The sequence below is a fragment of the Rosa chinensis genome, chromosome 2 (genome assembly GCF_002994745.2).
Source record: "Rosa chinensis cultivar Old Blush chromosome 2, RchiOBHm-V2, whole genome shotgun sequence".
In the NCBI taxonomy this organism is placed as follows: Eukaryota; Viridiplantae; Streptophyta; class Magnoliopsida; order Rosales; family Rosaceae; genus Rosa; species Rosa chinensis.
The window spans coordinates 9,247,852-9,259,244 of record NC_037089.1 but is presented as its reverse complement, the minus strand read 5'-3'; the positions used below and the strand labels follow the sequence as shown (position 1 = coordinate 9,259,244).

General features: G+C 38.5%; 2 protein-coding genes across 5 annotated transcripts; one reads left to right on the top strand and one right to left on the bottom strand.

The window, feature by feature from the left end:
• The first annotated feature begins 21 nt into the window (after positions 1–21).
• LOC112185874 lies at positions 22–3,033 on the top strand. Its single transcript, XM_024324197.2, has 6 exons — positions 22–639; positions 744–841; positions 1,182–1,206; positions 1,767–1,887; positions 1,977–2,111; positions 2,342–3,033. Exons 1-6 carry the CDS (start codon positions 207–209, stop codon positions 2,544–2,546), a joined length of 1,017 nt encoding a protein of 338 aa, XP_024179965.1. The 5' UTR covers positions 22–206; the 3' UTR covers positions 2,547–3,033.
• A 382-nt stretch (positions 3,034–3,415) lies between these two features.
• LOC112185872 (alpha-aminoadipic semialdehyde synthase) lies at positions 3,416–10,110 on the bottom strand. 4 transcript variants are annotated; one of them, XM_024324191.2, is made up of 24 exons: positions 9,683–10,109; positions 9,507–9,593; positions 9,246–9,375; positions 8,837–9,010; positions 8,525–8,607; positions 8,324–8,440; positions 8,165–8,240; positions 7,872–8,043; positions 7,695–7,791; positions 7,411–7,580; positions 7,226–7,307; positions 6,987–7,127; positions 6,439–6,780; positions 6,170–6,250; positions 5,904–5,969; positions 5,606–5,723; positions 5,367–5,496; positions 5,152–5,231; positions 4,853–5,011; positions 4,447–4,684; positions 4,251–4,359; positions 4,006–4,167; positions 3,847–3,916; positions 3,416–3,758 (listed from the first exon to the last, which is right to left on the bottom strand). In XM_024324191.2, exons 1-24 carry the CDS (start codon positions 9,929–9,931, stop codon positions 3,706–3,708), a joined length of 3,186 nt encoding a protein of 1,061 aa, XP_024179959.1. In that variant the 5' UTR covers positions 9,932–10,109; the 3' UTR covers positions 3,416–3,705. The 4 variants fall into 4 exon arrangements, with proteins under 4 accessions (XP_024179959.1, XP_024179960.1, XP_024179961.1 ...); XM_024324192.2 differs by having other exon boundaries at positions 3,686–3,758; positions 7,226–7,280; XM_024324193.2 differs by lacking the exon at positions 6,170–6,250 and having other exon boundaries at positions 3,686–3,758; positions 9,683–10,110.
• Between the last annotated feature and the right edge of the window lie 1,283 nt (positions 10,111–11,393).

The following is an 11,393-nucleotide window of genomic DNA, read 5'->3' as shown; positions in this document are numbered from 1 at the left end:
AAGATTTGCCAATTTATATATGATTGGCTCACAGTAGCAGAGTTTCTCGCCTTGTTCTCGTCCTTTTAGTTTTTGAATATACCCATGTCAAAAGCATCAATCTTTTTTTCCTAGGCGCTGCGTTTTGGGGGTTTTGGAAGCCGTTTTAGGGTTTTTGGGTCCAATCAATGGTGGTGGGAGTGTGACTGGGATTCTTGGGCATCGTTATGTTGGTGTTGAAAAGGCAAGGCGCCGTTAACTTTCTCACACACCCTTCAAAGCACCGCCAACCTTTGAGTCTAGGTCGTCGTCTTCATCGATTTACAGAGATGGCCGCCTATTTGTACAACCATAACTGTAAGGGATTTCATGCACAAGCCCCAATTCCGCACCCAAATCATCGATTCGCGGGTCTTGTTCGCCAGATTCGGAATCGAAAGACGTCCAATTTGACCGTGAAATGTTGCTTCAATAGTAGCAATCATAACAATAATAGAGTCAAGGGCAATGTGTTTGAGAATCCGAATGGGCGGTTGGTCTGGGATTTGGATTCGGAGCTCCGGAGATCCCAGAATGGTGGCTTTCAGGGGAGTCTTAATGGGTTTCACAGCCAGACTCTGTCCCGGGATAAAATTGTGGTTGCTGTTGATGTGGATGAGGGTATGTAATGTACTCTCTGTTTGCATTGGTTGTGGAATTGGGTTTGTGTTCGCTTTTCATGATTTGTTGATTCGTTGTTGTGTTGTGCATTTTTGGGTGAGCAGTTTTGGGCAACTTTGTGTCGGCTCTGAACAGGTTTATTGCTGATCGTTACGCGGCGAACCATACGGTTTCGGAGTACCATGTGTATGAGTTCTTCAAGGTATTGCCTGCTGTGCCTAGCTTGGAAACCAACCAATTGAGTCAATGTGTTTGCAGAGCTACATTTTTTTTTTCTGCAGTCATGGTTTAGTGCGGGTGGTACAATGTTAGGATGTCTTGTTGGTTTTGCATTTGAGAAATTTTCTTCGATTAGGGGTTTAATTTGGAGTTATCTGTGTTCTTTATACTGTGGTTAATGGTGCCAGTATGTTCATTGGCAACAATCTTTTCGAACATGTTATGGACGCATCTTTGTTTGCTGTTCCCGTTTCTTGAATATGCTTTTTGTTGGTAAACATTTTACCAAGCGTATTCTGATGAATCATATTGTTCTGTTGCAGATATGGAAGTGTTCCCGTGATGAAGGTACTAATACTATGCCCATTATCCTGTTTACTGTCTTGCATCATAATATCATCCGTGTTTTTATTAATCAACAACGTCATCATTGTTATCACGATCATCATTTTATGATGCCAAAGGACATGTAGGAGCTCTTCAGCAAAGAAAAAAGAACAGAAAAAAAGAGAGGACTTTTAGCAGCTAATCTAGTTGACCTTTACATATAATAAATTACATCTGGGTTCAGGTTGTATTTGGATATGAAACCTTTGAATCACTAGATTCTCTTGATGTCAAGGTCAAATCTTTAGGTGCATAACTGTTGATTTAATCAGACATTTGACTTGACCAACTGGAGGTCTTGGAATAAAGTAATCTATTAGTTCTGTGAACCTTTTCAACATAGATCATATAGTTATGCTTTATATTTCATGTAGGAAATTTCTAATTTATTAGAGACTTATGACCTGGTCATTGGTTTGATATTGCTTTGGATACTTGTACCTGCAATGTTATACCCTGTTATGTCTTTCTTCGTTTCTTAAAAGAATTTTGGCGGTTGATATTATCAAGTTTGTTTACAGCCGATCTTCGTGTTCATGAGTTCTTTAAAACATCATATTTCAAGACTGGGATCCACCCACTCCCAGGTGCTAAGGAGACGCTTAATAAGTTGTCAGGATTTTGTAACCTGTCAGTTGTGACGTATGTACAATTAGCCAAGTTCCTTTCTTATTGATTATGGTTACATGAGCATTGACTAACATGTTTTGGCATGTATGCAAAAATTAAAGTTCTCGGCAGAATGCAATCAAGGACCACACAATTCAATGGATTGAAAGTCATTTTCCAGGACTATTTCAGGAGATTCACTTTGGCAACCACTTTGCTCTACATGGAGAGTCAAGGCCCAAGTCAGAAATATGCAGGTATGTTACAGATTCTAAACTTGGTATGTCTTTTTGAAACACCCTTCCCCATCTATATTGTTTTCGTGCTAGTCCAAAGTGTGGAATTCAAGTATCCTGTTCCCCTATCATCTTATGGTGCATGTTTACTTGCTTGTTGGTTTTGTGTACGGTGGTGTCATGAGATCCAATCATTATCCTCCTTGATAGATTATCACTACAGGCTCTGTTCTGATGATATGGATTTGCAGGTCTCTAGGAGCAAAGGTTCTGATTGATGACAATCCAAGGTATGCACTTGAATGTGCCGAAGTTGGGATCAGGGTTCTACTTTTTGATTACGAGAACTCATATCCTTGGTGCAAGTCCGATTCTGTTGATCTACATCCCCTCGTGACCAGGGTTCATAACTGGGAAGCAGTGGAGAAGCAATTATTGGCATGGGTTACTTCATAGGTTTTTAGGACACACATTACAAGATTGATCACTAGTTTATCACGATTCTTTGAGCTCATTCTAATACTTGGCAAGCACCTCATGGAAGAAAGCAAACCTGAATTGGTTTTGAACTCTTGATTATGAATCTTTATGAAGTCCAGGCAAATAGGTTTGTTTTTCTGGTGAAAGCTGTCGTATGAGAATTGATGAGAGGTGAAGATGTTTTTTTAACAGAACCCTCTCTTCTGAGTCCCTTGAAGAAAAACTAGTTCTCAGATTGCTAGTTATGATGGGAAGGCACATTTATTCTGTTGGTCAGCTAGCTCAATATTAACTGGTCTGGCCAGGACTAGTTTCTGTTCCTTATCTTTTTATATTTAGGAAGAGTGTAGGGCTTAAGGGGAAACTCAAAAGAGATGTAAATATGGATGATGACCAAATTAATCCAAAAGTTTTCATTTATGTGATTTCAAGAAGGCGGCTGTCTGAAGCCGTTTTTGTTCAAGTTTGAAGTGTGTACGAATTCTAATTTTGATTTTGATCTTGATCTTATTCTTTATTGAGGCCAATCGTATCTTCTCATCCTAAAACTAAAACATGTGATTCTTAGTTTTAGCAATTCGGCCGTTTTATCATGGTCTACACTCTATTCTAACCCTAAATTTGTGACATGGCTATTCAACCTAATCTCACCGTCATATCCACACCAAAATTCATGAATTTTAAGATTAAACCTCTTATTTTAATTTTCTGTGGGAGACTTCTTATTCGTTAATAAAGGTGTAATCTTATTATTTTATTTTCTGTGAAGAATTATATCAACGAGTTTTCGTCAGCTAACCTATACAGCTATTGGAGGCCATGAGGCATGAGCCCATGACCATGCATTGAGATCTGACACGTTTGATCAATTTCATTATTCACAATGTTATTTTGCATACAAAAATGTAGCATTAGGAAGCTCCTCCAGTTTGCAAGTGCCTTTTCTACCAAGAAAGCTTTGCAAAACCTTGTCATTGGAGCGCCGTTACATAGTTGTATTAAATGTGCAACGCTTTAGTTCTGTGATTCCAGCCATATGGGGGGCTCTTTCGGATCAAATTGGGCCACTTGATGAAATTTGATGCGAAATTGAGTATACATATAGGAAGACGGTAGGGAAATTTGATGATTTGGATCACTCGACCTTCTCCATTACCTTGATACCATATGCCTGTATGATATCCATGGCTGCAAATACCACAAAGAACTCCATTTAGACACCATATGTTGATAAACGACTAACCCGAAAAACAAACAAGCTTGATTACTTGGTTACCTGGGACATATACTTCAGGTTCAAGAGGCCTTAAGACACCTCTTGTTTTTATCTTGTTTCCAAGTAGGAGCTGCAACACCACAATTGAGGTAAACTTATTTAGGAACTAATAATATCTCCCACCCATTGTGTAATGAATAAAAATGTGTAACAAAGTACCAGAGCTCCAATGGCTGCCGGGATACCAACAGTGAAAGCCATGGCGGTGACCATTTTACCATTCCTCATCGTCCCAAATTCCAGTAAAGTGGCACTCTGTTTCTCTATGAGTTTAGAATCTGGGAACTCAACCTCCACTTCATGGTGCAGAAGTACCATATCCTGACCATAAATCCAACAAGTTTCAGTAACACACAATTTTAGACACTAAAATCTGTACTTAGATTTGCACACAAGGAATTTACCTGTTCTGTGCTCGTGTATGCTAACCTATCTTCCATGAGGAGACAACTGACATCAAAAGCACTTTTGCAGGAGGCAGGAATTTCTTTCTGCTCATGCAGTCCCAAAAATCTATTCCACAGAAAGTAACAATTCAGTCCATTTAAGCATTACTCAGTTCAGAAAGAAAGGAAAATGGGTAAGAGATAATGAGCTTACATGATAGTTTTAGCTACCCGTACTGCAGTTTCTTGCTGTTTGCTGTATCCAAGACTGATAATCCTTTCGCTGATGGCTTTCTCTCCTCTCAGAGATCCATCCACTTCTTCGCTTTTGATTTTTAGAAGTTCGGACAAGAACATCCGGAATGTTGGTTTCTTTCCATCCTTAAAAAGTGGATGAGGTTCGGATTCAAATAAACCAATTCTTGACAGTGTTCCCATAATTTGGCCAAACCCTATCAAACATTTGTGCAGACTTGTAAGAAAATAGCACACTGAGCTAACCACCTGATGTCTTTGTTATCCTACTTAACAAATCCTACTTGATACTCAAGCCAAGCACTGAAGATTTTGTGTGAGTCCAAAGTCAACCTAAAAGCTCAAGTGCCAAACACATGCCATACCTTCATAGCGAAGGGTTCCACGAAAGACGGTTGATGCTTCCTTTCCAATGCCATACAAGTCCCCATAAACTAGTGAATTACGATTTGGAAGGCATTCCAAGGCAAAAGCTGGAAGGTCAGGTATCCGATGTTTCACAGCTGAATCATATAGATTCTTCCCTGTAATTTTTGTACCATAAAAGTGAAAGACAGACCAAAGACCTCATAAAAAAAAAATGAAATCTTCATGGTAAATCTGATTTCATATTGTGTATAATAGTTAAAATTCACTGAACTTATCATCTGTTTTCCTCACTTACCATCAACATTTAAGATTTCGCCATTAGATTTATAAGTGGCAGGATTGCATCCAGCTCGGATAGCTCCTGCAGGACTCCAGCTGAAATGATTGATTAGTAACTTCCACAGGACTAAAATTAGAAGTTAGAACCTTGTACTTGTCTGTATTTTAACCACTTATTGAATTGAAGCTTGACTACCATGAAGTAAGGAGTGTACCCAATCCAAAAAATACCTGAACTTATATGCTAGAGGATTGTTTGCTGCAGCTGGGGATGGGAGTCCACCGCAGTAAGAAGTAAAAGACTTTATTTTCCCCTTACGAACATGTGCTTGGTTGATCATCTTCATCGCCATCATGTGATCTGAAGTAGGACAGAATAATGGAAGGAGATATCATGCCTCCAGAAGTTTCTCCAGAAATGCATTTTGAAATGAATCGTCCATTTTATTTAAAGCCTGCTAAATCATTACCTATCCCAGGGTCCAAGCCCAGCTCACCAAGAATTGTAATACCGGCAGTCTTTGCCTTTTCATTTAGCTCTGACATGGCATCATCAACATAGCTAGCAGTGACAAGGTGCTTTTTGAGCTGCATGAACAGACAACATTTTCATAGCTAAAAAGAAGAAACCACAAAAAAAAAAAAAAAAAAAATAGAGCCTAATACACGAAGTTTCCTGTATCGGTCCTGACTAGGAATCTTTCATGATCTCTATGCTTCTGTTCTTTACAGCAAAGTAAAAATAACTTTTGAGACAATGTAAAGTACCTCAATACATGCAGTTGCTACAGTAATGTGACAAAAAGCAGGCAGTAAGCTTATAACAACTTCAGCCTGCATGATGGAAACAAGGAAGTAAAGAGAATTGACAGTCTCAAGAAAAATAGTGGACATATAAGTTAAACAAAATATGTTGAACAAGTATGCTTTGAATTTTTCTGACGTATACATAACTGCTCTTTCAAGCATTAATCCCAGCATTTTGCAGTACACTTGCTGCATACCAGTTCACTGTACTTCAGCAAAGTAGTTACCTCAGATATATACTTATGAAGAGTACTAGTGTCGGACACATCAAGTTGAACTGGAATTGCATTTGGAATACCTTCAGTGATCTGCATCCAATCTTTCAGTATCAAACATTCAAATGCGAAAGAAGAAAGAAAAACACAGAGATGTATGGAAAACCTTCACACCGTCACTTTTCAGACAAATTAATAAGTTCACATATTGATGAAAGAGTTGAAATTAAGATGATCATTTCTGACTATTTTTGCAATAAGACTATAATATTGTTATATACCTCTTCAGCATCCTTTAGATAGAGAGATGCAACAGTAACTTGCACATCAATGTCTTCCTCAAAGTCACCTTCCATGCATGTTTTATACCATTGTTGGGAAGACATTCCACCAATTGATGCTAGCATTTCAGCAGCTGGTTGACAGACCCGGCCTGCTCCAATAATTAGAATCCCGACCTTTTTCGTGTCATTTTCCTTCTTAGCTCCACTATCCTGGACTTTACCAACCCTCAGTGAAATCTTATTTGCTTCTTGCTTTAACGGTTGATTTTCATTTGGATTAGCAAGAGAAGTCAAAGAATCGATAATTTTATTCAGAACTTCCTCATCATCTGCACCAACCTGTTCATAGCAATGCGATTATATTAAGCAAGGTACCAAGTGTCTAACCTAAGAATTGTAGTTTCATCAGACCAAAATTATTCTGCAGCAAAATTCAGTTACAAGTAATTCTAAAGAGACAGCTAATTAGGCAGATAGAGAAAGAGAACGTATGTAAGTAGCATATTCTCTCTCCTATGATCGAAATGCACTTGAGGCCTACTCACTTCGAGTTCTGAGTATGACATAGCATGAGAACTTGGACCAACTTGACACTTCACCAAGTGGAAGGATCCACTTGCAGCTTCAATAATATCTAAGGCCTCATTTATCAGAAATTGATCAAACAAGTGACCACTGAGAGATACCTGTCATTTAGAGTGAATTCATCAATGTTCATCAATAATGTAAGAGGAGCAATTAGCAACACCCAAGTATCATGATCCAAAAACTCTTAGATACTTACTAATGTGGTGTACTTCTTGTTAAAGTGGTGACTAGCATGATCTTTTGATGTTTCTCTGCAAATGCAGAAAGATAACATGTAACTAGTACAATAATTATTAGGTCAACAAAGAAAAGACAAGAAAATGAAGGCAAGGCAAGTATATACAGGGGAGGGGTAAGACATGAGATGGATTTGAAACTTACTCTGTGTCATCAGATTTTCGCATGCGAGATATGTATTCGTACAATGGGGTAAGTGTTCCTCCATGGGCTATGCAAGCTTTCATCAAGTGTGCAGGTAACTTTTTAATGTCTTTTGTAGAAGCCAAATAGCCAACAAATTCGGATAATATGTCTCCAAAGTGTTTGGAAGCCTTTCCACAATAAAATTGCGAGTTTCATGAAAATGACAAGTGTTTCACATTCTGGTCTTTAAGTGTCCTAAAAATTATTACATTTACTGAATAAAATGCCTTGATGAAAGGTACCTCTTTTGCAAATTCTGTTGGAAGAATGTCCACAGCTGAACATACCACACCATCACCTTCCATGTCCTGATGGTAAGAATCTTTTATTGGATCATATCTGAAAACCATGGTTGAAGATGATATATAACAGATATAGCCTACCATTTTTAATAACAAATGAATGTGTTGATTCTGTACCTGAAGAAAGGTGAGTCAATTTGTGTGGTTTGATTAACAAACTCTATTGATCCCCCTATATCACAAGTTATATCAGAGATACCAACAAGCTTACATCCTTTCCTTGTTAAATCTTGAAACTGCTTTGTACTCAATAATCGAGGATATCTTTTCTCCCAATACATACAATTCACTGCCAAAGAAAAGGAAAGAATAAAATATTAACAAATTTATCTACATAAGCATTGAAATTTATCTATATGAACTGTAACAGACTAATAGCATATTATTTGATGGAAGAGTGTAATACAGACCGATTACAGATGCATAAGGAGCTATATTTTCATGGAAAACCGGGTTGTAGTGTTCTGGATGTACATAATAATCAGCCTGAAATACAATACAATAATTGGGTTAGTTATTAGATGATGACAACAATCAAGTCGATAAAAAATGACAAAGAGGGAACTTACTTTGTCAAATGATTTTTTGGGATCTTTGTGTTCAACCATGTCTTTACAAGTCACAACACAACCACATACTTGGAAGACCCTCTTTGACGTCCTGGTGGGTTGAGCAGCATCCTTGGCCTAACCAAAAGGAAAGCATGTGAAACTAAAGGACAAGAAGGGATTCCTCATAAACATATATGCAGAAAGAGTTTTCGTACACACCGTCCCAAATATCCCTGGGAGTCTGCTTGGCTCCACAAAAGTATGAGGGAGAAGCTTGAATATCTCTTGTGCACCAGAAGAAACTACAGCAGGGAACAAATTGTGATAAAATCATTTCGTAAGAACTAGTAAAGTCCTATGTATGAGCTGAGAAATGTTTCACAATTAGCAACACAAGTGAGACAACCTCAGGAATGCACTTGTATAGTAGTCAAAAGATTAGTTCTCGAACCAGAGAAGACATCAGAACTATGAAGCAGAAAGTTGACAACGTTGTTAATGGTAACGAAAGGAATGTCATATTCAATGTACCATTTCCTGAACCGGTGAAGACAAAGACGAGAGGGCAGATTCCTGCCGGCAATCCCTGAGTTGCTATCTCTTCTCCAACAGAAATTACTGCAGCCTTGGCAGCAGCCAAAGATGAATACATGTACGAAGCACCCAACGAAAGAAATGGTGTCGAATATCCAAGACTTAGGTACCCTTGAAAAAGTAAAACACTGTTAGAAAATCAGCAAAAAAAAGGTTCAAATCAACCAAACATCATACACAAGGAGTCTTTGATAAGAAAAAAAAAAAAAGCACTGATGATCCACTATTTTAAGCTTTGAAGTTGCACACATCAAAAGTAAACTAGCAAAAGCTGAAAAAAACTTTTTCTTGGCCCCCAAATTCAATCATAACAAAGTGAGAAAACAGACTTGAGTAACATATATACTTTGTCCTAAGCCGCGCAAAAAGTCGATAAATCCAGCTCTACCAGCAAACTTGCCGAATGCAAGCAGTCTCCTCCCATGATCCCCAACAATTAGCTCATAATCATACAAAGACACCCTTTCTGCTAGAATCTGCATACCACACAAAACAGCAACCAACATAAATCAAAACAAGCACATCACTGTCTATGTATATGCTCGCTCACTGTATATACATGCACAACAAGATCACAAAAGATTTGATAAACATCAGAAATCAATACCTTATCCAACAATGGCATATTTTCTTTCGGCGCCTTGTGGGTATGTGAGAAAAAAGCATAAGCTCTATCCGGAAGAATCATCTCCGGCTGCAGCAAATCCCATACAAAATTGTAACAACAACTTGAATATATATGAGCAAAACTAAAAAATTAATAATCTTGATTAGTCGGCAAACCTTGGGTTGTTTGACCCCCAAAATGAGGCCACATTCTGACAGGTCCTCTGAAATCTCACATCCAACTTCTTCATACAATGCATCATGATGGATGCGCTTCGTCGACGGCTGCACGATGATCCGAGACACGCCGGTTTTGTCACTGCCACTGTGAAGCAGCCGTGCACAGTGAGAGGGGGTCAATGGCGCTCTTCTTTCCCACTTGTTCACAGTCTCCGAGACGATCCCAACGACCCCATTTCCAAGCATTGTGCATCAAGCTCAAGTTTTGATCAATGACAATGAAAACCAGGATCAATATATACAGCTTTGGGTTTTGGTGTCTTCTTGTTCTTGTTCTTGTTCTCGGTTTGGTGGTTGAGTGAGTCAGAGGTTTCAGAGAGAGAGGAGGAGTTGATTATGGGTTAGAAAGCAAGAAGTGATCACAAATCACAAGCAATCAGCTTTTTATGAATTTAAAAGTTTGGTGGAACGTACGTGGCATGTGAAATGTGTGATTAGGGCACTGAATCCATGATAACGACTGACTGGAGAAATTCTTGCATAGGGGCTGCCGCATCAATCAGAAGAAAGAATTTTTTTCTTCTTTTTCGAAATTGGCCCTGATTTTTAATGTGAAATATCTAAAATACTCCCTTTTTTGGACACTTATTGGGCAGCTACACTGCCACGTGGTGCAGGTGCCGTAAGCAAGTCTCTCTCATAGTCCTATGAATCCGACGCACTGATCCAAATCCAAATCAAAATCCCAAGGTGGGATCAGTATTTGGATCTACTCGTGGCTTCACTTTCCAAGCGCCCATATGGTGCCACGTGTCTATGACGTGGACTATGACATTGGTATGCTCCGGTCGGGACAAGTAATCGTGCTTCAATTCCTTGCACGCTCCTCATCCACCGTTGCATTGCTTATCAAGATTGGATACAATACTGTTATTTGATTTGTTTTGGTTTAGTGGGGGGTTATGACATCATGTTATCTCTACTGCGTTGGTTCACACTCATCTTGCATGATTATGAACCTCTCTGTTGAGTTTCTGGATGAGTGAATATTTGGTTGATCGTAATCTAAGAGTTGTTTTTAATGTGGAATTAGTGGAAAAGAGAACCATTTTGTAACGAATATTGTTTAATCGAGTACTGATAGTAAGGACACAAAATACATGTTTCTAAAATGGAAAGAGAATCTTATGTATCAAAAATTATTGATTGATGATGCATGGTTATGGAAGCCACGTGGCGTCACTTTCCCATAAACTAGAAAGTACATACAAAATCAATCTCTTTCGAATTAGGAACCTGTCCTTTTCATCTTCCTTTTTCCTTTGATCTCATGATTTTATCCATTAATCAAAGTCGCTCGAAGAGCGAAGTTTACATTTCTTCTAAGACATAAGCCCACGTACTTTGGGGCAAAAAAGAAGATTTGCTTCTCAAAACATTGTTTGCATGATATGCTCAATGACAATTTTGCGCTTAAGTTTAGCTTCACTCGACTCACATTGAAGAAGAAAGATTAGCAAATGAGCTTACTATAGAGTTTGTATCGATGTGCTAGTGTCATCGCATGACGCATTTGTTTATATTTTGAGTGTGTGATCTCATAGATATCACATCATATGTGAGAGAGAGATATGAAGTCGCTACAATTTCAAAATAATTGATTGCGTTTTGTTAAGCTCCATTATGACGAGCTAGCTAGCTCAAGGTT

Excerpts from the sequence above, each read along its gene's own strand:
- LOC112185874 (XM_024324197.2), top strand. The coding sequence starts at position 207 with ATGTTGGTGTTGAAAAGGCAAGGCGCCGTTAACTTTCTCACACACCCT. Across the intron at positions 640-743 it reads TGCTGTTGATGTGGATGAGG|TTTTGGGCAACTTTGTGTCG; the intron begins GTATGTAATGTA and ends TTGGGTGAGCAG. Across the intron at positions 2,112-2,341 it reads CCCAAGTCAGAAATATGCAG|GTCTCTAGGAGCAAAGGTTC; the intron begins GTATGTTACAGA and ends ATGGATTTGCAG.
- LOC112185872 (XM_024324191.2), bottom strand. The coding sequence starts at position 9,931 with ATGCTTGGAAATGGGGTCGTTGGGATCGTCTCGGAGACTGTGAACAAG. Across the intron at positions 7,308-7,410 it reads CGAAAATCTGATGACACAGA|TTACATGTTATCTTTCTGCA; the intron begins GTAAGTTTCAAA and ends TTATTGTACTAG. Across the intron at positions 5,970-6,169 it reads TTCATAAGTATATATCTGAG|GCTGAAGTTGTTATAAGCTT; the intron begins GTAACTACTTTG and ends TCCATCATGCAG.